This window comes from Mesocricetus auratus, unplaced genomic scaffold, assembly GCF_017639785.1.
Source record: "Mesocricetus auratus isolate SY011 unplaced genomic scaffold, BCM_Maur_2.0 Super-Scaffold_100009, whole genome shotgun sequence".
Classification (NCBI taxonomy): domain Eukaryota; kingdom Metazoa; phylum Chordata; class Mammalia; order Rodentia; family Cricetidae; genus Mesocricetus; species Mesocricetus auratus.
The window spans coordinates 59,705,150-59,731,684 of record NW_024429193.1 but is presented as its reverse complement, the minus strand read 5'-3'; the positions used below and the strand labels follow the sequence as shown (position 1 = coordinate 59,731,684).

At 48.1% G+C, this 26,535-nt stretch overlaps 2 protein-coding genes across 3 annotated transcripts; both read left to right on the top strand.

Moving 5' to 3' along the window:
• The first annotated feature begins 238 nt into the window (after nucleotides 1-238).
• Nucleotides 239-4,112, top strand: Ankrd34a (ankyrin repeat domain 34A). Of its 2 annotated transcripts, XM_013123760.3 has the most exons (3): nucleotides 239-1,156; nucleotides 1,259-1,322; nucleotides 1,690-4,112. In XM_013123760.3, exon 3 carries the CDS (start codon nucleotides 1,806-1,808, stop codon nucleotides 3,291-3,293), a length of 1,488 nt encoding a protein of 495 aa, XP_012979214.1. In that variant the 5' UTR covers nucleotides 239-1,156; nucleotides 1,259-1,322; nucleotides 1,690-1,805; the 3' UTR covers nucleotides 3,294-4,112. The 2 variants fall into 2 exon arrangements, with proteins under 2 accessions (XP_012979214.1, XP_005084295.1); XM_005084238.4 differs by lacking the exon at nucleotides 1,259-1,322.
• Nucleotides 4,113-5,599: 1,487 nt separating this feature from the next.
• On the top strand, nucleotides 5,600-24,651 carry Lix1l (limb and CNS expressed 1 like). The gene is given in 7 exon segments (XM_040752198.1): nucleotides 5,600-5,800; nucleotides 5,802-5,982; nucleotides 15,445-15,608; nucleotides 18,851-18,991; nucleotides 19,567-19,662; nucleotides 20,512-20,589; nucleotides 21,978-24,651. Coding segments are annotated over 7 exon segments (1,014 nt in total). The 5' UTR covers nucleotides 5,600-5,689; the 3' UTR covers nucleotides 22,221-24,651.
• Nucleotides 24,652-26,535: the final 1,884 nt, after the last annotated feature.

Genomic DNA, 26,535 nt, shown 5'->3' with positions numbered 1-26,535 from the left:
AACATTTCTCTTCCTTTTCCAGTAGCATTTTGTTTTATCTGTATACGGTGGCCTCCATCATTTGAATTCTCTAGGATCCTTGGTAAGCCTTCCAAACCCTTAGTACCCATTCAGTATCCCCGCTTCCCTTGCTACCTTCCAACTGGACACAAACTCATCCCTAAAATATGTAGATGGAAGCCTTGGTAACCATGGAGACAGGGCAGGTGGCACGGAGAGGCAGAGGCAGTGAGAGCAACAGATAGGAAGAGACGAGGAGTGATTCAGGCAGGGCCCTTCAAGCACGGGGAAATGGAGTAAAGAGGTATAATGAGAGCACCCTGTAACAGGCAGGGTTCAGTCACCGCTCTGCCCTTTCCTCTCTCCTGTGGACATCCCTTGAAATACGGAGGCGAAGGGAATCCGAGAGTGCCCCTTGCCTTAAAAATGCTCCGGGAGAGCCACCGACCGTCCTCATATTCCTAAGGGACTCGGGAACTGAGATCCAAGTGTCCTTGAGGTGTGGGATATCCTGCTGTCTGATTCCGGCTATACTCTGCCTGACAAACTACGGGAAGAGCTACATCTCCTGCCTCTCTCTGATCTGTGCGGACGCCACTGCAGATCCCAACCGCCTCCCTACACCGCTCTGCACAGTGTGCCATATGCCGTGTGTGGCAGTCAGGTCTGGCATACTGGAGATCATGTAGGTCTGCTGAAGCTCAAAGAAGAATCAGAATCGGGATGACGGTTCCTGAATGGGTCGCGAGAGAGTCCCCTAAGGAGCGCTTAGGTTTGCTGGGGCTGGGGGAGGTGGGTTAAGAAAGGGACGTCAAGATTGGAGGCACCAGATGATTTTTTTTTTTGCTTATGTGTGTGCGCATGGGGGTGGGGAGTGGCTTGGTGCCGGACGCCCCCACCCGCAGAGACTGGGCTATAAATAGCACAGCAGAGCTCCGCCCCCACCCCCCCTTCTCTCCTCCGGAGCCGGCGCTGTGCCCGGGGCGCACCGGGAGGAGGGACCAGGATCCAGCGCTGGGGCGCAGATACTGACACCAAGGGAATCCGGGTGCCCCCCCACGCCATGTGGGCCCCCAGGTACCCGGCTCCTCCACCCCGGAGGCCCCCATGGTCCCGGCCTCAGTCCTGGCCAGGCAAAGATTATGCGGACATTCAGGTATCTATTTGGGGGTACAGCCTGGGAGGGGGGAAGAACAAGGAGCAACGGGGAACAGAAGCAGGGGCAAAAGAATCCCTAATTCTTCCTCCACCCCTTTAGGTCCCAAATGCAAGCTGCTTCCTCCCCCCCACTCAATTTTTGGGGATGTGGCAATCTAAAAGAGGTTAGGAATAGAAATATGTGTATGACTGTACGGGTGCATGTGTGTGGGTGGCGTTCAGTATCCCAGAGAGGGGGATTCCAAGCGTGGATAAGAAAAGGGGGATGTTGGAAAGGTCTGATAAGCCGTGGGGTGCGGATGGGGGGTGCGAATGTCTCTGCGCGTGCATGTACGTATTTGCACGAGCCCTCATCCTTCAGTGCGGATGCTCCCTTCCCACCACCTCTGGCATGCGCTGGGGGGGGGTGCTCAAAGCCAAGAGTCTGTGCATTGGAGACGACCACCCCCCCCGCCATACACCAGGCACCTTCATCGGTGCCTCAGTTTCCCTGCTGAACCTGTCAATAAGCTCTCTTCCTCTTTTTCACAGGGATAGGCTTTACCACCAAGACCTCAGGCCTCTCCCAACCCCCACCCCCACACTCCTAGCCATCTTCGGCAGGTCCCATTCCCGGCTCCATCGGTGCTTTCGCCAGAGCCGCAGCTATGCTGCACACTGAGGGCCACGCTCTTCTTCGGGCGGTGGGTCAGGGTAAGCTACGCTTGGCCCGTTTGCTTCTGGAGGGAGGAGCCTACGTGAATGAGGGTGATGCCCAGGGGGAGACTGCGCTAATGGCGGCCTGCAGGGCCCGCTACGACGACCCTCAGAACAAGGCGCGCATGGTACGCTACCTCCTGGAGCAAGGTGCGGACCCCAACATCGCAGACCGTTTAGGACGCACGGCGCTCATGCACGCTTGCGCCGGGGGTGGGGGAGCCGCAGTGGCCTCTCTGCTCCTTGCCCACGGCGCAGACCCCTCAGTCCGAGATCACGCTGGCGCTTCGGCGCTTGTCCACGCCCTGGACCGTGGGGACCGCGAGACCCTTGCCACGCTGCTGGACGCCTGCAAGGCCAAGGGCACGGAGGTCATCATCATAACCACGGATACCTCGCCCTCGGGCACCAAGAAAACCAGGCAGTATCTCAATTCCCCACCGTCCCCGGGGGTAGAGGACCCTGCACCCGCTCCTCCTAGTCCGGGGGTCTGCACGTCGCCTTCGGAAGTCCAACTGCAGACTGCAGGAGGGGGACGGGGCTTGTTATCCCCTCGCGCCCAGGAAGAAGAGGAGAAAAGAGACATATTTGAATTCCCCCTTCCTAAGCCCCCTGATGACCCTTCCCCTTCCGAGCCTCTCCCCAAGCCTCCTCGACATCCTCCAAAACCACTCAAAAGGCTCAACTCGGAGCCCTGGGGCCTTGTGGCTCCTCCTCAACCGGTCCCCCCTGCTGAAGGGAGGCCGGGGATGGAGCGCCTGGCCGCTGAATTTAACGGCCTGACCCTGACGGGTAGACCGCGTCTTTCTCGGCGTCACAGCACTGAAGGCCCGGAGGACCCGCCTCCGTGGGCGGAGAAAGTGACTGGCGGGGGTCCTCTCTCGCGCAGAAACACAGCGCCCGAGGCTCAGGAGTCTGGTCTGCCTTCAGGGCTAAGGCAAAAACTGAGCCGCATGGAGCCGGTGGAGCTCGATATCCCTGGACATTTTTGCCCTGACTCTCCCGAGGCCAGCCGATTAGCCCTGGAGCGCCGGCGATACAGCGCCTCTCCGCTGACACTCCCTCCAGCGGGCTCAGTTTCTTCCCCACGCCAGTCCCAAGAAAGTCTGCCCGGTGCTGTCTCCCCGCTCAGCGGACGGAGGCGGAGTCCCGGGCTGCTAGAGCGCAGGGGCTCCGGGACCTTGCTCCTGGACCACATCTCGCAAACACGACCCGGTTTCTTGCCTCCTCTCAACGTCAGCCCCCACCCTCCCATCCCCGACATTCGCCCCCAAGCCGGAGGTCGGGCACCCTCACTGCCTGCCCCTCCTCACTCTGGGGCACCAGGGTCTCCCAGGACCAAGCGCAAGTTGGTGAGACGCCACTCCATGCAGACTGAGCAGATTCGCCTGCTAGGGGGTTTCCAGAGTCTGGGCGGGCCAGGGGAACCAGGGCGCTGAGAGAAGCCAGAGGCATCCAGGATGGGGAGGGTCAGGACCCTGATGGCGGGAGAACCAGCTGATACCTCGGACATGGGATCTCTTGCATGTGCTCACGGCACTGTGCACGCACACATGGGTAAGCATGTGTCCACAAGCACAGTACATTTACTAGCGAGGATGGATACATACTGTGTTTACTGGGCATATAGACCCACGCATTCGAGTCCTGGTCATTTCACACGCACACGGCATTACTTGGGTACCCAGAGGCACAGCACACCAACAAACAGAGGACCACTTGTGCTAGGGTCCCAGACTCACTGGCATTTGTTCAGAAGCAGCAGGGAGCCCCCGCTTACGGCTGCTCTCCTGTATCTTGCTCTCCTGAAAAAGCAATCCCTTGCTTTCTGTGTACGCCCTGAGAGGTGGCCTATCATACTTTCGCATACTCTACTTCCTCTCCGTGAATATCTCCTGCCATTCTGCAGGTCTTGCTTCTCCATGCCTGGCTCCTTGCTCACACCCGGCTTCCATCCGCTTTTCAGGATGTCTTCTTCACCTTGCTTAGGGTTCCTGCGGCAGCTCCCAGTCTGGGTTCTGTTGCTTGCCTCTCATGCTCTCAACTTCCTGCTTTTTATCCCCACCTTGCACCCCCCCGCACCCACACAACACACACCACTACAAATCATCTTGTTTACCCCAGGGGGTGGGTCATGGGCTCTAAGTTGCTCCTTTGTGTGTGTGAGCTTATGAACACCCCCTACAGGTAGAAGTGGGGAGTAAGCCCAAGTCAGCCCTCTTACCACTTGACATGTCAAATAAACGTGTTCAGAAGTCTCTGTCTTGTCACTGCTCCCTGAAGGTGTGGGGTCCGGGTAAAGAGGAAGGGGATGGGGAGGGATTGCTAACTTACAATTACAGCTACCCAGGGAGGGCATCTAGAGGTTATAGCCACTTTCTTTCCAGGAGACCAAATGACCGATTGTGGTTGTAGAAGAAAAGACAAGTTCAGGTTTTGAGACCTTCCTTCCAGACTTCCCATGCCTGGCCTTTAGTGATTTAAGAGTCTTCTTTTTTAGTTAAGTTACTTTAATTTTATGTACATTGGTGTTTTGCCTGCATGCATGTTTGCATGAGGGTATTGTATCTTCTGGAACAGGAGTTACAAGAAAAGTGTGAGCTGCCATGTGGTTGCTGGGAATTGAACCCCGGGTCTTCTGAAAGGCCAGCAGTGCTCTTAACCACTGACCTATCTCTCCAGCCCACCATTTAAGCATCTTACAGGGTGCCCCCTTCTCCTGTTTCTTAGCATTTCTATAGTTTTAGTTTTTTTAAACACAAAGTTTAATTTCATTTTACCAGGTTTGGCTCATCTGTTTTCTTTTCGCCTCCATGTTTAATCTCTGAGTCACCCTAGGAGAGAGGGTGGGGCTAGTAACTTCACCCAAGAAAAAATAAGGATTGATAGTCAATCAGCAAAAGGGTGTCATAGTGTGTGAGTGTGGATGTCTGTGTGGGGACGATGGTTGGGACGCAGCCTGAGGAGTTCTGTGAGCAAAGTTACCCTTTCCAGTCTAAGTCCTGGATTTCTCAGTTTGATAGGTTTCTGCATGTATCCTAGCTTTCTTTCTGTACGGTGATAAACACATTCTGCTTTATCTCCCTTAGAGAGTAGCAGAAGTCAGAAAGCCATCCCTAAAAGTAGCACGGTGTTGGATCAGAACACTTATGTCCAAGTCCCCCTTACCAATGAGCTATTTGATTTGGGACCGTGAGCCCAACCTTCCTGCACATAACTTTCCTTGTTCGTAAAATAATAAAATCTGGTTTGTGCTTGCGGTTATTAAAAGGACACTGCACTAAAGAATACCACATAGCATGTTCTCATTAAAGTCAGCATCATACTCCGTTTTAGCTTCCCCACCAATTGTTATGAATTGAGACACAAGTCATCTCTCTTCTCTGAACCGCGTCTTCATCTAGAAAGTGAAGTGACCAGACAAGGGATCTCTAAGAATCCTTTCCAGCTACAAGTCTGCCCAGCCTTGCTTCCAGGCCTATTTTTCCTTCAAGCTCCGCCCCAGGGGTCTGGCCGGATTTCTAGCGTTTGCCACAGGATTCCTAAAGATGCTCCGAAGCGCTCCCTCTTAGACAGTATCGCCTTTTCTCTTTGTAATTGGTTCCCGCAGCCTCCGCCTTCCTCAATCATTTGCCTAAGGTGGCTCAGGGGCCCGCCCCTTCCCTCCCTCTCCACCAGTGATTGGCATGGCATCTGGCTGGTCCCCGCCCGCTCTTGACTGACAGCTGAATCCCGGCACCGCCCTCAGTCCCTCGGCTCTGGCTCACTAGGGTAGCTGGGACCGTTAGCTCGCCAGGCTGGCTAACAGCGGGGCCCCGCTCTGCCGTCTGCCGGGATGGAGACGATGCGAGCACAGCGGCTGCAGCCCGGCGTAGGTGCCGGCGGGAGAGGCACTCTGCGAGCGCTGCGGCCGGGGGTGACCGGGGCCTCGACTAGCGCCGCCACACCCCCCCGCGGGCCCGCCGCCCGCCCCGCCGCCCCCCGCCCCGCCCCCGCCGCCGTTGCTCCTGGCTGGGGCCCCGGGGCTGCCCCTGCCCCCCGGCGCCTCGGGGAGCCCTGCCGTGCTGCGCGAGGCCGTGGAGGCGGTGGTGAGGAGCTTCGCCAAGCACACGCAGGGCTACGGCCGAGGTGAGTGTGGGGGGCCGGCCTCCTGCGGGACACGCTCGAGGCAGGAGGCTGGCTCCCACTGTCCTCCCGGTGGCTCCGCTTGGCATCCAGCCCTCGCATTCATTTCCTTTTGGGGAGTTTCCTTCTGGACACAGACACACACACACACACACACACACACACAGACACACAGATACACACACACACACACACACACACACACACACACACACACACACACAGTGAGTTATTCATGTATTCCCCAGGAGCTCCTTTTTTCAGATGCAGTCCTCTTTTCTTTTCAACTTTTTCTGTCAGCAGCAGACCTCCTGAAGGCTGAAGGTTGTAACGTCTGTCTTTTTCCCTTTGAGAACGGGACCCTATTGTGTGGAATCCTGCCCTTTATCTCGGTCCCAGGGCATGTCTCATATCCACCCTTCTCCTTTCCCCTTTGACTTCGGCAATTCCTGTACTCCGGCTCCTACGCCCTGACTTTGTAATTCTTCACTTACTTATCCACCCCACCCCAGTCCCTCCATGAAATTCCCACCGTGACTTCAGATCTGCTGGGGAGTGCTTTCAAAAGTCACTCACAATAATCTTTCTTTGAATCTGGACGCACACACTGGGGCGTGCCAGCTTCCTGTGACTTGGTGCTCACTTTAGTGTCTTTCAGTTTGGAGCCTCACAACTTGGGCCTCTGTCTGTCTGGCTCTGTGTTCCTGGCCCCTGCCCAGGAATTGAGGATAAATCTCAGGCCTTGGCTCTCTCAATGCTAAATTCTGTGGAAACGAGCCAGAAGCAACCCTATTTTGCTTAGAAATCTCCAGCTTAAAGATGCCTAGTTTCTGGGAAGAGGGATGTGAGGATTTTCTTTGTTGTTTTTGTTTAGGCAATGTTAACCAATTTCCTGTCAGAATTCTGGTTCCAAATTCAGTTTAAGTGACAAGGAGCACACAGTGAAGGGTGTGTGACTCAGACTTTAAGTCTGGAATTTCAAACACATCACTTCTGTTTGCTTGATCGGGTCCTCCTTGGTCTGAAAGCAACTGTATCCTTTCTCTTTTAACGGGAGAGAAGTTGCACAGCCTTCTCCTACCCTCCTCCAGCTCTCCCTGCTTCCCCCTCCTCCCCTTCCTCCCTTCCTTCTTGAGGAAGCTGTAGTGAAAACAGCATCAACAGGCTTTGGAGACCTGCCACTTACCAACTCTATCTTTGGGGGAAAGGATTCCTAACTTCACTGAGCATCAGTTTCTTCAAGGGTTGTGCTATGGATTAATTAAGACTCGGCTACTGACAACATAATGGGCACTTAAAATGATTGCTGGCTCCGATTTTCTGGTTGGCTCTTCCTTAAGAGCATGTTTCATTTTCTCCTACTCTTAAATATTTGTATTATAAAACCAAAGATTTCAATGGAAACAGATGTTCAGATCCACTTTGCTGCATGTCTGATGGTTCGTTTATTATTAATTTCCCTACACTCTTTAACCAGTTTGAGCTCCAACCATGGCTAGGACTCTGTAAGGCTCTGAGGATACTGCTGGATACATTTCTGAAACTTATGAGCCAATGTAGTTACTTCCCAGATGGTTTCCTAGGTTAAGGAGGTTATATGACAGAACTGCCATCAACTCTACCCTGCTGCTTTAGGTCTTTTACTTCAATTCCGAGGGAAACATTTTGCCTTGGAGTGGAGTAGCAGCCAGTAGTCATCCTAATTCTGAAGAGTTCCTTTTGGAAATGTCCGGACATTCCATCACCAGTATAGAGAAGTGTACCCTTTTTTCTTGCAGTGTTTCTCTGCCCTGAAGAGCCTGTGGCTTGACTTCTAAACTGGGTGTCTAGAAACCCTTTTTAGTGTCCTTATAAAGGATGAGGGAACAAAGGGACTGCACTGACAAAGAGCAGTGAGCTAGGTTTCATACTCTGTGGTGAGCCTCTCCTTAAGTCTCCCCACCTCCCAGAACAGTCTTATTATTCTTGAGTTTCTTGTTTCCAGTTGGGGTGTCCAGCTAGTGCTGTAGGAGAATTTGGCTCTGCTGATTTGGCTCAGAGTCCTTCACCACATGGAACCATTTACTCTGCTTCAATTAATAGGCAAAGCTCCCACTGGCATGCACCCATATGCCCTTGTGACTGATGGCATGATAGTCAGGGGACGGCTTGACTGCCCTGAATGTAGTTTACTTTGGTCTCTGTCCAAGTCACTCTTTCAACTAGCAATACCTCACACATCATCTTCCGTCCACATCCTTCATCTTCTTCCCGACGACTCTAAGCACTACTTGCTTCTTAGATTTATCTCCACCAGTATTGGATTCCAGCATACACACACACACACACACACACACACACACACACACACACACTCTTCCCTCTTCTGCTGTTTCCCTTATCTTTCCCAATCCCCATTCCCCTACCCATACCTGCTCAAAAGCTACACTATTGTGCTGGCTATTTTGATTTGGTTTTGGTTGTTTTGGTTTGGTTTTTGAGACAATGTCTTGGTAGATAGCCCAGGTTGGAATGGAACCCACTGTGTAGGTCAGGCTTTTGAATTCATGGTGATTCCCCTGCCTCAGCCTCCTAACTTCTGGGATTAAAAGCATGTGCTATCATGCTTAGCTTGCTGTTGGACCTCAAGTCACCTCACAGTATATAGAATTTGGATTGGGGATCTGGCCCTGTCACACAGTGGCTGTGATCTTGACAATATTGCTTACTCTCTTTATGCCTTGTCCGTTTCATTTATTCATTTAACAAATATCTACTGCTCACCATATGCAGTGGTGAATAAGGCACATATTTAGTCTCTTTCTTGATAGAGCTCAATCCACGTTAGAGCATGTGTGAGGATTAATGGTGCAATAAAACAAAACAGTACAATAGAAAGAGGGCTTGTCTTGAAGCCGAGTGAATTATTATTTCTTGACCCTGGTTCTGATACTTCTGGTCTGTTCCTTAAGTTGTATGCCTTTGGCAAAATGGGTATTATAGTACTTGTCTTAAACTTTCAGTGTATATTGGTGTTTTGCCTGCATGCATGTCTGCATTCTGTGTTCATGCCTAGTACCCACAAAGATCAGAAGAGGGTTACAGATAGTTCCCAGCCACCATGTGCATGCTGGGAATTGAACCTGGGTCCTCTGGAAGAGTGGCAAGTGCCTTAAATCAGTGAACCATCTCTCCGGCCCAAGAATAAATGAATTTTGTGTGTGACATTTTCTGCTTAGATACTCTTTGTCATCAGAATCACAGACAGATTATTTTCCTAAGAATGTCACTGGAGCTAAATTGGTATGTGTGTTTACAATTTTAGGAAATATTGGATCAGCACCCCTGTTAACTTCTTGTGGCTATCGTAACAAAGCATCACAAATCGTGCTGCTTAACACAACAGAAATGAAGTGGGCGTGGTGGTGCACATTCTGTAACTTCACTTGGGAAATGGAGACAGAAGGGACAATGGGAATTCATGGCCATCTCTGGCTACATGGAGTGTTTGAGGCCAACCTGGGTTATGTGAGTCCTTGTTTCAAAAAAGTGAAATAAAATAGTGTGTGTTTTACAGTTCTGCAGGCCAGATGTCAGCATCAGTATCACTGGGTCAAGCGGGTGTTAGCAGGATCCTGTCAGAAAGTCTAGTCTCCCTTGCCTTCTCCAGCTTCTGGTGGCAGCAATGTTCCTGAACCCTGATCGTGACCACATCACTGCCTGCTTCTATGCCTTCTCCTCTCCTGTGTTTTGTCAACTCTGAGCACCTCTTGACAATTTTGTTGTTTCTTTTTTGTTTTTTTGAGACTGGCTCTTACCTGTGTAGCTCTAGCTGGCCTGAAACTCATAATGCAGATCAGACTAGTCTCAAAGTCATAGTGATCTGCTCGCCTCTGCCTCCCCATGCCACCAGTATAATCCATGATTTCCCTGAGTCAGATCCCTTAAACACACCTGCAAAGTCTTTGTCCCATGAGGCAACATCCACAGGCTCCAGGTACTAGATAAGTGGGATGCACTGGTTAGCTTTACTATGTCCCTACCAAAGTCTCTGCTACTTCACAGTGCTGCCCTTCCAAAAGGTCTGTGCACCACAGCCTAGCCATGGTCAAAGGAAATCGTAGATCAAATACTGTTAAGCAGCTTCCCTATTTTCCATAATATTTTTGATGAGCCTCTGCCAGCTTATTCTTACAAACCTGTACGAACAGGGAACACTCCTTACCTTTCCATGTCATTACCTATTTGCTATCTTTTAATTCCTTCATCCTTGCCACCATACTGTCTTTATTCTTTTTTATTTGGGTTTTTGATTGTCTTGTTTTGGGAGGTAGGGTCTCACATAATCCTGGCTGACCTCAATCTTGCAATCCCTTGGCTCAGCCTCCTAAGGGCTAGATTTATAGATGTGTGCTTCTGCCCCGGCCCTGTAATTATTCTTTTATTACCACTGCTGCTGTTCCTATGTTACTCCTCTCATCCACCATGTGTTTGGGAATGAAACCCAGAGCTAGAGCTCTGTGCATGTTAGGCCAGCGCTCTACAACTGAACTGAACTACATCCTCAGTCCCTGATTTACGTCCGTTTTATGAGGTGGGCGTGTGTGTGTGTGTGTGTGTGTGTGTGTGTGTGTGTGTGTGTGTACACACGAGTACCTCCGTTCATGAGATCCCTTAGAGCTAAAGCTACAGGTGTTTACGAGACATCTGGTTTGTTCTGTGGGTGCTGGGATCTGAACTTCAGTCCTCAGCAAGTGCTCTTAACTACAGGGTTATCTTTCCAACCCCTCTTCTTAGTCTCATGATTTCACGTGTTATTTAGTTTCATGGTTTCCTCGTGGAGCTAAAGGAAAGATTGGAGCTGAGGCTTGTACCAAGGTTTCAAGGAGACTAAGCACACTCTTAACAACTGAGATACAATTCTAGCCCCAGCATGTTATTTTAGTCTCTATCCTTGTGGATATTATTTGTCACTAACATTTTATTTACTGTTTTATTGCCTACAGGTAAACCCCTAAGCACCCCCTTAGTGTTCTCACACCACAGTATAAGGATTTAAACACTCTTCACTGCCTTGGACGTTAGCTCAAGCTAGTGTCTGTCAGTAACTTCCACGAAGCATTGCATCTGTCAAATATGGGTTCTGCTTGGCACTTCTTCAAATGCCTCATAGAAACCATCATGCCCATGATTCCTCACTAAAAATCTGATTAAAAAACAAAAACAAACAAACCTACCATTCAGTGGGAGCACATGCTTGTAGTCCCAGTAGTCAGAGGCAGAAGCAGGTGGATTTCTTGAGTTTGAGACCAGCCTGGTCTACATAGCAAATACCAGGACGGCCAGGACTACACAGAGAAACCCTGTCTGGAAAAACAAAACAAAACAAAACAACCAACTAATAACAAAACAGAAAACTTATGGGCTACTTACTTATACATGTATAAGCTCACACAATACACACATAGAACTTTTTTGTAAGTTTCAGTGGACTTGTGAGCCCCTTTGAAGTTCAAACATGGATTGGATCTTGGGTTAGGTTTCCCAAGCTGGAAAGAACATCAGTTTTAGGATATACAGATTCATGCTGCTACTCTGTCAGGCTCTGAGTCCTGGAGTAAGTCATCTGCCCTTCCTTAAGCCTAGCTGAGATACTCAGGCTCCGGCTTCCCCCACTGACAGCATCACTCTTTGAGCATTTTCAAATGTAGAACACAATTGCTTTAAAACAAAACAAACAAAAAAGCCTCTTCCCTAGTCTCTCATTTCAGACTCAGTATTTATGGAGTTAGCTCCCATTTGACTTTGAATAATCATTAAAGAAAAAACAGCCCCCTGCTATAAGACAGTGATTAGTTTAACTAGATAGGGGCAGACACAAGCTTTTGGATAGGCCCTTCCCCACGGTGGCCTCTTCCTTTTCTTTCACTGTGTTCCCTGTCATTTGCATGTTAGGGGAGCTGTCACTTGTCTCAAAGAGGGAGCAGAGACCGAAAAGATCTCAATGGCAAACACAAAGCTACCAAAGCTCTCTGGGCAGGAGACTGAAGAGCCTCGCCAAGCCAGGGACGTTCCAGGGAGAGAGCCTCTCATTTTCACGCAGTCTTTTGATAGAGGAATGAACATTCTATGAAGTCAGTGACCTGTGGGATACAAGAAAAGGAGTCATGCTGCTTTCCAAGATGGCTGCTGGCAGTTGTGGGGGGTAGGGGGTGTCTTTGTTTTAGTTTGCCGAGTTTGCAGAGCAGGTAAGAGCTGATTTATTGGCTGTTTGGTTGTGATCATCTTGCTAGCCAAAGTTATGCGCTATTCTTTCCCTCCTTAAAGACAAGTTTTACTTAATGGAAATGTTTAGGTCAGATCCCTCTTCAGAAGCAGAACTGACTCCCAGCGTGGGCCCTGCCCCCTCCAGGTCCATCACCACAGGCTGTACACAGCTCCTGTCAATATCCCAGTCAATGACTGAGCAAGACAAGGATGTTAGTGCAGGCACCTGGTGTCAGGTACGGAATTCCTTTGACATAAAGATGCCTTGGCTTGGCCAAACCTTCCTTGGAGCTGCATTGCAGTCTGAGTATCTGAAATTAAGTGAGCCTCTTTCTTCCCTTCCCACGTCAGACCGGCATTGTGATCTGAAGGCCGTCCCTTCCTCTACTTCTCCAATGAACCTCTCTCATGGCTTTTTGTTTCTTTTGATTCTGCCAAGACAGGGTTTCTCGGTGTAACAGCCCTAGCTTTACAGGAACCCACGCTGTAGACCAGGCTGGCCTCAAACTGCCTGCTGATGCCTCCTGAGTGCTGGAATTAAAGGTTGTGCTACCACCCTGCCCAGTTATCTCTTGAATGTTTATCTCATCTTAGTATCCTCTTACCGGACCAAAACCAAGACAACTGGAAAAAATGGATGAGTTTTTGTGGTGTCAGGAATGGGAGAGTGGGTTAGGCTGTGAAGTGACAGAAGGCATGTTTGATGATTTATGAGGCTTCAGTTAAAGCCATTTGACGTGTTTGAAAGCCTGGAGACCAAGTGGTTCATTCCAAAGCTGAACTGACAGGATCCGCCTTTCTATAAGAAATCCATTGCTTTGAATCTTGCCCTAGCAAGGCCCTGCTCAGTCTGGTCACTGCCTCCTTTTGCAGCTGCACCCTGCATTCAGATGCCCTCACGTTCCTGTAGCCACAGTGGTCTCTTATTCTGCATGTTTGCTATGCTCCATTCTTGCTCACAGCCTTCATACCAGCTGTTCTGTGTACCAGAACCATCCTCTTACCTTCTGCTCATACTTCAGCCTAGCCATCACCCCCTCAAAGTGGCCTTTTTGATCTTAACACAAGATGACAGCTGGGTGTGGTGGTGCACATGGGAGACAGGACTGGTGAGTCTGTGAATTTGAGGTCAGCCAGGACTATACAGTGAGACTCTGTCTCAGAAAACAAAACCAACCAACCAACCAAAATCCCTCAAAAAAACGAGTCAGAAACACCCACTATCACCCTATAGTACTTGTCAGAGTTGCAGTTGTCTCAAACACTTGAGATTATCTGGCTAATGCCTTTCGCCTTCTTTACCACGCTGCCCAAAAGAGAAGGAGCCATTATCTCAGCCTAGGTAGCTCACCATCAGCCACAGGTCAGACACTCAGTAATATATTTGTGGAATTATGGAGCCCAAACATCAAGGAATGGAAGGGAATGCCCTAGAATACTGTGTCATGTCTGGAGTTTGATATTACCCTTCTTACAACTAATAACTTTGCCAGTTTCTAGCTAATGAATGCTAGAAGCACACATTTCTGAATCAGAGATAATGGATTTTGACTCCTAGCACAGCAAGAAGCATCAGCATCTTAGGTGCTTCAGTTTTCTTTCTTCCTACATCTGAACCAGAAGGCTGGGTGGGGGTCTCATCATGAGACCAGAACACAGCTCGGAGAACCTCCATTTTATAATAAGCACTAAGTAACCTTGTTCTTTTTATTTATTTATTTTGTTACCATCATCATCATTCATTTTGTGAGACAGGTCTCCCTCACTCAGTAGCCCAGGATTGCTTGGAACTTACTTTGTCTAATGTCTCCCTGGCTGGCCTCAATCTTGAGGCAGTCCTATTTCCTCAGTCTTGCGAGCCCCTGTGCTGGCAGCAAGCTTGCTCTTCCTTGTGGGAATCATTGCATCGCTCTTCCTGCAAACACAGCCCTGAGAAGTGGCCCACAGAAAAATTAGGCAGGGCTTTGCAGGGTTGCCACAAACCCAGCAAGGTGTGGAGGAGCGAAGAGACCCACAGGGAGTGTTGCCCAATAAAAGGTTCCTCAACAACAAACAAACGCGAAAAACCATTTATACCTAGACAAAGCCTCAGAAGAGCACCCATCCCCTCCGCTCCCTCTCATAATATACAGAGAACATTCTAGAATAGAAAGAAACTGATCATTGGTTTACTCATTTGAAGCATAAGTTTGAGTGTCTCATTTCCTTGAATGGCAGTTTTACCTAAAGTTTTAAGAACACCATAGGCTAGGTTGGCTATGCCTGTAATTCCAGAATTTAGGAGCCCAAAACAAAAATATCTCAAGCTCTGGGCTAGCTTGGGTTACACAGCAAGACTATTTCTCAAAAACAAAGAGGCTGGAGAGGTGGCTCAGCAGATGTGGGTCCCAGTACCCACATGGTGGCTCTCACCATCCGGAGTTCCAACTCCAGGGGATCTGATGCACGCTTCTCATACCTCACACATGTGCACAGGCATACATTTAGGCAAAAACACTCACAAACATAAAAGAAAATGAAGTTAAAATTCAAATGCTCTTAATGGCCAAACCATCTTTTCAGCCTCACAAAACATTTTTTTAAATTAAACATTGTAACAATACAATCCAAAAATACACTAATTTTATAATTACGTGCTAGGGACTTATGGGAAAATATTAAGTCTTTGTTTTCCACAATTAAACTGTTTGTTCCCATAAGATCTGAAACTCTGTGTGACAGACACATGTTGTGAAGTTCGTGCCATGCAAGGGTCTCCAATCTGAGTAGAAGTGTTTCAGCCATCTTTGTGGCAGGGTGAGGCACCAAGGCTGCAGTGCCCTCCCTGCAAGACTCTCCACCAGCAGCCTTGTCACAGACACCTTGGGTTCACTTCACATTTGATTTTGAATTAATTTTTGGTCACAGCACATAAGAAGCCTTTTACTCTTTTGTTTTCCACGGTCTCATTTATTTACCTGGCCCCATTTAAGGTCACATCCCCACTGTTTAAGGAACTGGGGCTGGAGAACTGGGGAGGAAGGACGCCCAACTTCGGTATGCCGGGTTACCAGTCTATATTTACTAATTTGTTTTTAAGTGGCCAGCAGAAGAGACCTGATGCAGGCATCCAAGCCCATCAGCTTTTGGAGCTGTCCTCATGCTGAGCCCAGTAGCTCTTGGAGCCCCCCTCCCCCCCCCCTCCCCTCCGTGCTGAGCTCTCTGCCTCTCCTCCTGCAGTGAATGTGGTGGAGGCCCTTCAGGAGTTCTGGCAGATGAAGCAGTCCCGGGGCGCCGACTTGAAGAATGGGGCTCTGGTGGTGTACGAGATGGTCCCTTCCAACAGCCCTCCCTACGTCTGCTACGTCACTCTGCCTGGGGGAAGTTGTTTTGGGAGTTTCCAGGTAAGTTATAAGGCAGCAGCAGTAAGGATAAGTGCGGAAGTGCCAATGAGGACTTTATTGCTTTGGCCATTAAGCTCTGCCTGAAGTCACAGATTTGAGTCACCAACTCCGGGAAAATCCTCCCGGCAAGCACCTGAGTCTCATGGGATCTCCGGGGAACCTCATCTGCACACTTCTTTCAGCCTGCAAGAACTCAAACCCATCTCAAATCCAAGCAGTTACGATTATGCCCTTTCTTAATGTGTTGGACTCCCGCACCTGACCTTTGTAGGCGATGCTGGAGCCTGAAGATGATGGGAGATCCCCTGGGGTTAGTGTTACAGGTGGGCGTTATCCTTGTGACGTGGGCTCTGAGAACTAACTCGAGTCTTCTGGAAGAGCAAGAAGTGCTCATAATTACCCAGCCATTTTTTTCCCCAGCCCCTCTTCCCCACCTCCCTGCCCCAAAGAAAGAGTTTCATGCAGCCCAGCCTGGCCTCAAACTATATAGCTATATAGGGATGGCCATGCTGAACGTTTGATCCTCCTGCATCCATGTCCCAAGTGCTGGGATTTTCAGCACAGCACTATCACTTGCTGTTTATGCAGTGTTTAGGGGCTGATCCCAGCGCCTCCTGCATACTAGGCAAACACTACAAATGAGCTCCATCCAGCTCTGTCCCCAGGTGACACTGTTCTGAAAGTTTTCCTATTGCTAACATTCTATATAGATATGAAAGACTGACAGTGGTGAAAAGAACAACTACTTCAGTAGGCTGGTGAGAAGTTACAGGGGCTGAAGAGATGCTTCAGCCATTAAGAGCACTTGCTGCTCCTTCAGAGGTCCAGGGTTCAGGACCCAGGACTCGCATCAGACAGTTTGAAGCCACCTGTAACTCCAGCTCCAGGGACCTGACACTCTCTTCTGGCCTCCACAGGCACTCACACCTATGACACACGCAAACAAGTAAAAGTAAAAACAAATTATAAAAACTTTAAAAGAAATTATTGTGGATTGATATGAATATAACCTTCAAGATTTGACCCCCCCCATTTCAGACAGGAAGGCAGTTGTCCAAAATGTCAACTTAAGAGTCTGGATAGGAATTTAAAGAAGATGATAGACCCCTGTGGTTAGTTTTCATGTGATTGTGCCATCTTTAGATAAGGCTGGAATTCTGCTGTTTCCATAGCACCTTAGGATTCCCTATCATATAACTTAACAAGGAATCATTACTGATTGTTTCTTCCAGGGTTCCAGGGTGTGTCTGTTTTTTTTTTTCTTCTGGCTCTGTGTATATGTATACTTGTGTGTATAAGATAGGATTGGACCCAGGGCCTTGCAAACTGTCTTCTTTCCTGTTCGGTATTAAACACCTGCCACCCACTCAGACCCCTAGCATAGAAAATTTATGAGTAAGAGCCTTTGCAGCTCTCAGTTCTTGCCTCAAACAGAAAGTCCCAAGGAAACCTTGCTTTATTTATTTATTTTGTTTGTTTTTCTGAGACAGGGTTTCTGTGTAGTGCTGGCTGTCCTGGAACTCCCTCTGTAGAACCCATGGAGATCTATCTGCCTGCCTCTGCTTTGGAGTACTGGGATTAGAGGCATGTATTACCACACCTGGCTTGGAAGCTTTGTTTTAAATCACCGTCTAAATTTTTTTGGTTCAGTATTTGAGCCATTTCAGATAAATAAATATAAGCCAAGGATGACTAATGTTTGCATTTAGCTTTCCATTTTCATGTGTGTGGTGTGCACATAGTGGGTGATATACATGTTTATGTGTACATGTGGCATCCTAGGTTGATGTGGGCAAACATGATCATTATCTTCCTCCTTACCCACTGAGGCAGTCTCCCAGTCAAACCCAGCTTACCGACATGGCTAGTCTCAGTAGCCAGCCTGCTCTAGGGATCCCGTCTCTGGTGTCCCAAGGCTGGAATTTCAGGCAGGCATTCTGTGGGTTCCAGAATCCAGGGTCTCAGTTCTGGCTTTCATACTTATGCAGCAAGGACTTTAACCACTGAGCCCTCTCAGCCCCCATGTTCCTTTACTAAAGGATATGGCTCCTCTTTCTCACCTCGTCACAATTTGAAGGGCAGCTAGAACTTTATGATGCTCATTAAGGAACCGGGTTTGTTTGTTTGTTCTTTGGTTTCTTATTTTCTGAAAGTGAAATTATCTGTTCTTGGCCTCTTTTAGCTTATGATTTTATATCCACCTTGGCAGGTGAAATTCTCTCAGGTGGTTTTCTTCACGGCTGACTTTTTCAGTAGTAGTATTATGGGGTAAAGTGGTAGAAATAGGGAAACTACAGAAACAGAAAGCGTTGATGTGATTGTATCAGGCTCCACATGCTGTCTCAGAGGGAACTGTCCACGAAAGGAAATTAGGAGTAATCAGCAGATAGTTCAGTGACAAACCTCGCCCGCTCTATTAAAAGCTGAAATATCAAGCCAATGCAGAAGCACCATGTCTTTAACCCCAGCACTTGGGAGACAGAGGGATCTCTGTGTATTCAAGGCCAGCCTGGTCTACATACTGAGTTCCAGAACAGTCAGGGCTACAGAGACCTTGTCTCAAAAAGCAAAAAACCACTCCACTCCTGTTAATCATGAATGGCAGAGGGTCCAGAGGCACTTGATAAGAAGACTAATTGTACCAGAGCAGCGTGATGGCAGGGATCTGACGTTGGGATGATCTAAGATTTCTGAAAATCAAATTTGCTCTTGATTTCCTCAGCCTGTCTTCCTTGCATCTGCCGTGGAGGGAAGAGTCATCTTCAGACTTAGAGCCCATTGAGGTAGCTCCTTTGCCCTGCCTGTTTACAGCTAAGAGTGAAGAGCAAGAATCCCAGACGGGTGCTCCTAAGGGCTCATGGCAGGGTCTTAATCTTGGGTTATCTAGAATCCAGACACCTGGCCTGAAAAGCTGGCCACGAGCTGGCTTTTGAGTAATTAGTTCTGTTGACAGTTTAGAGGCATTTTTCATGTCTTCAGGTTATATGCTGACTTCAGCAGCCTTCCTCACTCTGCATTCAATTTGGTATGAGTTAATCATCTCCAGTTCTTTAATTACTTCAGGATGTTGAGTCAAAGTTCTGTTTTCAAACACCCCAGCCATTTCACAGCAAAGTTCCGGAAATCGTGATGAACGAAGCTGATTCATCCATGGTATCCAAACGTCGTCGTCCTCAGTGGCTCCCTTCCTGCTGTTTCTTCTCTCCTTAGATCACATGTTGTTACTCTTTCTCCCTGCCTAGTTTTGCCCCACAAAAGCCGAGGCCCGGAGAAGTGCTGCAAAGATTGCGCTAATGAACTCCGTGTTTAATGAACATCCATCCCGAAGAATTACTGATGAGTTTATTGAGAAGAGTGTCTCAGAGGCCCTGGCATCTTTCAATGTAAATAACTTGGAGACGGGAGGAGGGAGAGTGGGGGGGGTGAGCCAGGGGAACCCATGCGTTTTTGTTTTTTTTCTGTCTGCATTTCTATTCTGTTTAATCTATCAAGGGGATCTGCTACTTTCTTCTGGCCTGTTGGCATTTATACATCACACACATACACACACACACACACACACACACACACACACACACACACACACACTCACACACTTTAAGAAGGGCTGGGGGGAAGGGTTAGCAGGTAAAGCATTTGCCTTACAAGCAGGAGGTCCTTAGTTTGATCCCCAAAGGCCATTTAGAATCCTAGTGTGGTGACTCACAAGTGTAATCCCAGAGCTGGGTATCCCTAGGGCTCTTTGCCAGCCAGTCTAGCATAATTGGTGAGCCTCAGGCCAGCAACACTTCTCAAAGGGGTGGTCAGTGTTTCTGAGGAGTAACAAACACTTGAAGCTATCCTCTGGCCTCCAGACAGAACACACACACGAAAATGTTACTAATTTCTTTTGGGTAATGCTGGTCAAAGTGATAATTCTGATTGAAAACCTACTTGTCTTTTTCATTCCTGTCACCAGGGTAACAGAGAGGAAGCCGACAACCCAAATACAGGAATTGGTGCTTTCCGATTCATGCTGGAATCTAATAAGGGCAAGTCAATGCTGGAGTTCCAGGTACTGTCCCACCTACCTCCCTGACAGACCACCTCCTCATCACTACCTCAGTACTCTGAAAAACAGATGGAGGGGGACATGGTTAGATTTTCTTCCCAAAGGGCACACCAGAATTGGTGATTGGCTATTAGATGCTTCCACAAATACATTTTGTAAGAAGTTTCCCATGTTATTCTGCTGCAGTCAAACTTAAAAGCACTGTCCTGGTTGTATTAGCCAGATTCCCTAGAGAACCAGAACAGGTAGAACTCACACTCTCTCTCTCACACACAAATTATTAGAGTGGCTTATAGGCTGTGGTCTGACTTTTCCAGCAAAGGCTGTCTCCAAGAATCCAGTAGTTGTTCAGGCCACGAGGCTGGATGTCTCAGCTGGTCTTCAGTATACATCGGATTCCCAAAGAAGTCGGCTGTAATGCCAGTGAGGGAATGGACTCCTGGGGAAAGCAAGCTTCCCTCTTCCTGTCCCTTGTATTGGCGGCTACAAGTGTGGCCCAGATTTAAGAGAGGGGTGTGTGGGCTCGTCTGCTGTCTTCCCACGTCAAATTATTATTATTATTTTTTTTTTTTTGGTTTTTCGAGACAGGGTTTCTCTGTGGCTTTGGAGGCTGTCCTGGAATTCGCTCTGTAGACCAGGCTGGCCTCGAACTCACAGAGATCCGCCTGCCTCTGCCTCCCGAGTGCTGGGATTAAAGGCGTGCGCCACCAACGCCCGGCCTACGTCAAATTATTTGATCAGCAAAAGTCCCGCACGGTGTACCCAACAGCTTGTGGGTTAGTTAATCCCAGGTGTGATCAAGTCAACAGCCAAAATCAGCCATCACACTGGTATTTCATCTTCTTCCCTCAGGAGCTCATGACAGTTTTTCAGCTGCTGCACTGGAATGGCAGCCTGAAGGCCATGAGGGAAAGGCAGTGTTCTCGACAGGTAAGAGCTGCGGGAAAGGGAGAAGAGCTGCTTTGGGCTGAGCTAGCTGGGTACCAGGCTGTAACTGCAGCCTCTTTGCTCTTGTATTCTTTTGTTTCTCTAGTTTTTAGTGTTTGTCTGTGTAGCCCTGGCTGTCCTGGAACTCACTCTGTAGACCAGGCTGGCCTTGAACTCAGATCCGCCTGCCCCAGCCTCCTAAAGGCACCCAATCTGCTCTTGTATGTTTTGCTGCCTGAATGTCATTGTGGTCCTTTCACCTTGCTTCCCCACTATAAAGTTTCCCTTAAAAAACTCTTGGGCTGAATTGGGCTTGGTAGCTCATAACTTTAATGCAAGGCACTTAGGAGGGAGAGGCAGGCGGATCTGAGTTCTAGCAAGTTCTATGCCAGCTAGTGCTACATCGTGAGACCCTGTCTCAAAACAAGACAAAATAACCCACCTTGTTGGCCTGTTTCCTAGTTGCCGTGACATGAACTAGTCTGCCTTGCCCTGGCTCTCTTCCAAGATGAGCTGACAACTCTGAAACTGTCACATTCTGGGTGTCCTTCTCACTAAGAACCAGAAAGGACCAAGTCTATCACATTAAATCATGAATCAGCCTTCAGTGTTCCATGGAGGCTTCTGTTCCTTCTAGAACAAAGAGCTGACTGGAACAGAGGAGATGAAATAATCATTGCATTTGTAACATAATTTTGCCAAGTTATGGGTGTTCCTACAGACCCTTGAATACGTGTTTATGGTGACTTGAGTGTGCTGAGGTTTTCACACATTTAGGAGATTTTGTTGTCTTTAAAAGATGACCACATTTTGGGGCTGGAGAGATGGCTCAGAGGTTAAGAGCACTGACTGCTCTTCTAGAGGTCCTGCGTTCAATTCCCAGCAACCACATGGTGGCTCACAACCATCCATAATGAGCTCTGGTGCCCTCTTCTGGCCTGCAGACATACATTGAGACAGGATGTTGTATTCATAATAAATAAATAAATCTTAAAAATAAAAGATGACCACATTTCCCACCTAAGTTGACACCTTTTGTATGCTGCTGGGTCCTGAAGGTGTTCCAGAGCTCAGAGACTTGCTGGTCTGAACTTCACTGTGCTCCCCATGGCATAGCCCCATGCCTCCCTGATCTGTGCATATATTCAACCCCTCCCCCCTCTAATCTACTTAAACTCTTATAAAACAGGGGAAAACAAAAACGAATCTTTGTAGGTCATATGCTAACTTCAGTTCAGACATCAAGGCTATGTAATGTGTATGGCATGTACCTGTCTATTGGGGTCCCTGTGCATATGGTACACATGACATGTCTTTAGCCATTGGGGTTCCTGGGCTGTATGGTATGTTTTTACCTTCTCAGTGATCATTGCATTCCTCTTTCTAACCAGGAGGTGTTGGCTCATTATTCGCACCGGGCTCTGGATGACGATATTCGCCACCAAATGGCTTTAGACTGGGTGAGCCGGGAGCAGAGTGTGCCAGGGGCACTGTCTAGAGAGCTGGCCTCCACTGAACGGGAGCTGGACGAAGCCCGGCTGGCGGGCAAGGAGCTGCGTTTCCACAAGGAGAAGAAAGACATCCTCATGCTGGCTGCTGGGCAGTTGGGCAATATGCATCCTTCCAGCTGCTGAGCACATGCCCTCTCCTGCCATGCTCTGCAGCCCTTTTTTGTATGTCTCCTTTCTAAGACGTAGGATGATTTCTGTATATACTTTCTCAATTTTATACTTTAAAATATAGACATATATGTATAAATTCTACACCTGAATTCCTATTTGCTGGGATCCCTTTTCTAACTTCCAGTTTGGGGATGTAGTTACCTTTGAAATATCACTGTTCCATTTTAGAGCTTTGTTGGCACTTAACCCTTCATTTCAGTAGTACAGTTCAATTTACCAAGTGTTCATGTCTTTTTTTCTTAAAATAGCAGTCACCCAGCCAGGCAGTGGTAGTGCACATCTTTAATGACAACACTTGGGAGGCAGAGGCAAGTGGATCTCTGTGACTTTGAAGCCAGCCTGCTCTACAGAGCTAGTTCCAGGACAGTCAAGGCTATACAGAGAAACCCAGTCTCAAAAAGCCAAAACTAAAAACTAAACAAAGCATTCGGATGGGATGACTCACAGCTGTAATCTCTGCTCTCAGAAGTCTGAGACAGTATTGCTGTGAACGTGAGGCCAGCCTGACCCACACAGTGAAATTACAGCTCAGCATGGTCTACAGGGTGTAAGACCATCTCAGATCCCTCTTTTCCTACATATAAAACAACAGTCAGTAATAAGGAGTATGGGCCCCACCCTCATCCATATCCTTGCTTTCTCTAGACTAAAACAGGGTATGGCCTCTGGCTTGAGGTGGACCTTCTCACACTCTTCTGCTTACTGTCCTCCTTCCTTGCCTCCACAGGCTCCTTTGTTTGGGGACTTCCCTACCTTATCCAGAAGGCACAGGAGATCTGGCGTCTTTTTGTTTTGTAGGACATCTTACTAAGTAGATATGGCTGGCCTGAAACTCATTCTGTAGACTAGGAGGACTTCATACTTGTGGCCATATTCTTGTGGAGATCATAGGCATAGGTCAGCAGGCCTGACCTGGTTTTTATTTTGAAGTCACTCCTGAGAAACTGCCCAAGAACAAGAGAATTCATATGGAGGGTGGGGGGTAGCACTACCGACACTGCCTCTGGGATTAACGATGCTCTTCCAGCCGTCTAGATTTCTGGATGCAAGATCGCCATTCCCTGCCATCATTTCTCTCTTGCTCACCATACTTAGTAAACACACACACACAGACACACAGACACACACACACAGACACACAGACACACACACACACACACACACACACACACTCTGCATTTCATTTCGTTTATGTAGCCCAGGCTGGCCTCAATTTCTCCCTGTGGGTGAGAATGACCTTGAGCCCCTGTGCCTTCCATGTGCTAGGACTACAATGGAGCATCATTCATCTGTCTGAACTCTTCCTTCAGTGACGGGAAGAAGCACTCTGTTCTTTAGAAACTGCATCTGTTCTGGTTAGTGAGAACCTGAGAGGAGTCTTAGGCCCACCGAGTTGTAAATGTATACACCTTAGCTTCTCATTTCCTGTGTCTTCCTTCTCTTCCTCCACATTGACTGTGAGAATGAGTTCATGAACCGTGGATGAGAATGTGGTTCTTCCTAAGCGGCACCTGAGAAGCCTGTACAGAGGGAAATGACCTGGAGGAAGGCAGAGCTCTACTTCCCCCTTGTTTCTGTGACGGCTGCTATACTTTCTCTCAATACACTGCTACTATAACTTGACTTCCCATTGGACAGTTGCAGTTCGCTTCTAGATTAGGAACTGGGCCTTGGTGGTGCAGGTCTGTAATCCCAGTTGCTCTGGAGGCTAAGGCAAGAAGATCAGAAAGTCAAGGTCCATCCTAACTAGAGTGAGTTTAGAGGCAACCTGGGTAACTTAGCCAGACTGTCTCAAAAATATAAAATAAAAACAGGGCTGGGGATATAGCTTAGTGGTAGGAGTTTGACTGGCATGAGGCCTGAGTTTAATCTCTACTGCAGAAAGGGTGGGGGGGGGGGAGTGGAGATTTGGAGGGAAGAGGAGAGAGAGGGAGTAGATTAGTTAAATTAGCTCACTTGGTAGGGGAAAAGCAGCTTTCTTGCTTTTTGCAATTATCTTTGTGACAAGGACACATGGGATCAGGTAGTGAGCCCAGTTACAACAGTGTCAGTGCTTAGAAAAGGGTTCCTTGATCCTGCTAGCCTCCCCACCCCACCCCCGCCCCGCAAAGCACACTGGGTTGGCAGAGAGGCTCCCACGAACCCTCCCCTTTCTCCTGTACTCCTTCTTCATGTCAGACCTGTTAAGGGGTATGAGTTTGGGGAAGAATTGCCCTTGCACCTCCTGTATTTACTATTTTTCTCAAAACCATACAACTCCAAAGAACATAAGAAAAATTGTTCTGTCCACTTTTGATGTTGAAGATTTTAGTTACCTTTTTGGTACTTTGTATGTATTTTATATGTAAAATTTTACACAATTAAAATGGGTTTTGTCTAGTAAGCCAGAATGCCTTTTTTTTTTTTTTTCCTGCGATAGGATCTCATGTAGCTTCCAACTTGCTATGTGTCTGGAGCTAGCCCTTGCTATGTGTCTGGAGCTAGCCTTGAACACTTCACCCTCCTACCTCCACGCCCAGGCCACGGGATCAGGGCCACGCGCCACTCAGCTGATTGGTGCTTTTTCTGTTTGGTGTTTTGAGGCAGGGTCTTACTACAGAGTCATAGATGATCTGGGACTTGCTATGTAGATCAGGATGGCCTCAAACTTGCAACAACCTTTCTGCCTCTGCTGCCAGAATCTGGAATCACAAACACGTGTCACATCCTGCCAGAATGACTGAGACCATCCATTATCAGAGGAGCTCTAACATGACCTCAAGCACCCACACACTGACAAAGGTTTTGAGGCTTGTGGGAACAAGATCATATTGCTGAGGGAAGGCAGCTGTTCCCCTTCTCCAAAGAGTGAGGCAAGCCTGGATTTTATCCAGGGCCCTTTTTTTGTTTTGTTTTTCAAGACAGGGTTTCTCTGTGTAGCTTTGGAGGCTGTCCTGAAACTCGATCTGTAGACCAGGCTGGCCTCGAACTCACAAAGATCCACCTGCCTCTGCCTGCCTCTGCTGGGATTAAAGGTGTGTGTCACTACCGCCCGGCTTGTTTTGAGTTTTTATATCTGTATTTCTACATACTGGCCATCACGATCTAGACATGACAGGAACACTGTGAACTTACATATCCATGATGCAATCCATTTCTCCACTTGCTCCTCCTTGACATCCTAGATAATTATGAATTATTATTCACCTAGCTATTTAAGGTCCCTCCTCAACTCTTCCCCATCATCATCCAATTATTAACTGCCTGTTGGGTTTGCATTCTATGTGAACTCCAACCTGTTTGGTCTGTCTTTCCTGCTTTATTCAGTCCGTCCTCACATCTGAACTAGACCACTGTAATCACTTCCTAACTGACCTTTGCATTCAGTCCTGTTACTCTCCCCGCATGATGGTTTTACTCCTTGTTTAAACCATCATTAAGCTATCTTTACCTGTAACAGCATTTCCCAAAGTTTTATATGTGAGCCTGGGGTAGAATAAGGTAGGAAAAAAACAACTAGTAGATACTGATTTACTAGTGACTTACTTAAAGCACTGCTTGTACTGCCTATTTGCCAATCATGACTTCATTTGCTACCCGATGACCTGGAGAAATAGCCAAAACAACCTGCTGACTGCCTGTCCACTCCTGTGAAGTCCTGCTTGCTTGCCTGCCCATGTGTGGTTTTAGAGCATAAAATGAGAGTACAAACGGGACCTGGGACAGAGTCCTTTCAGGAACTGTGCTGGCTGCAGTCCCCTGACGACATCTCCATCCCACTCTTACTGGTGTTGAAATGCTTATCCCATAAGATTCAACATTGTATTCTTCAACAAGCTCTTGGTGTCAGCTGAGATGATTTTAGTAGTAGACCAACACATAAAAAAAAAAAGAAAAGAAAAGAAGAGAAAAGAAAACCCAGCCGGGTGGTGGTGGCGAATGCCTTTAATTCCAGCACTCGGGAGGTAGAGGTAGGCGGATCTCTGTGAGTTCAAGACCAGCCTGGTCTACAAGAGCTAGTTCCAGGACAGCCTCCAAAGCCACAGAGAAACCCTGTCTCAAAAAAACAAAACAAAACAAAACCACAAAAAAGGACAACAACAAACCCACTTAAGCTTTTAGTATATTGGAGGATGGTCTTGAACTTGTAAGCCTTCTGCCTCTGAGACCTGGGATTAGGCATGCATCAAAATACTAGGTTTATGTGGCCCTGGGGACCAATACAAGGCTTCACACATGATAGGCAAAACACTTTTTACAGTATATTTTTGTGCAAATTTACTGTAGA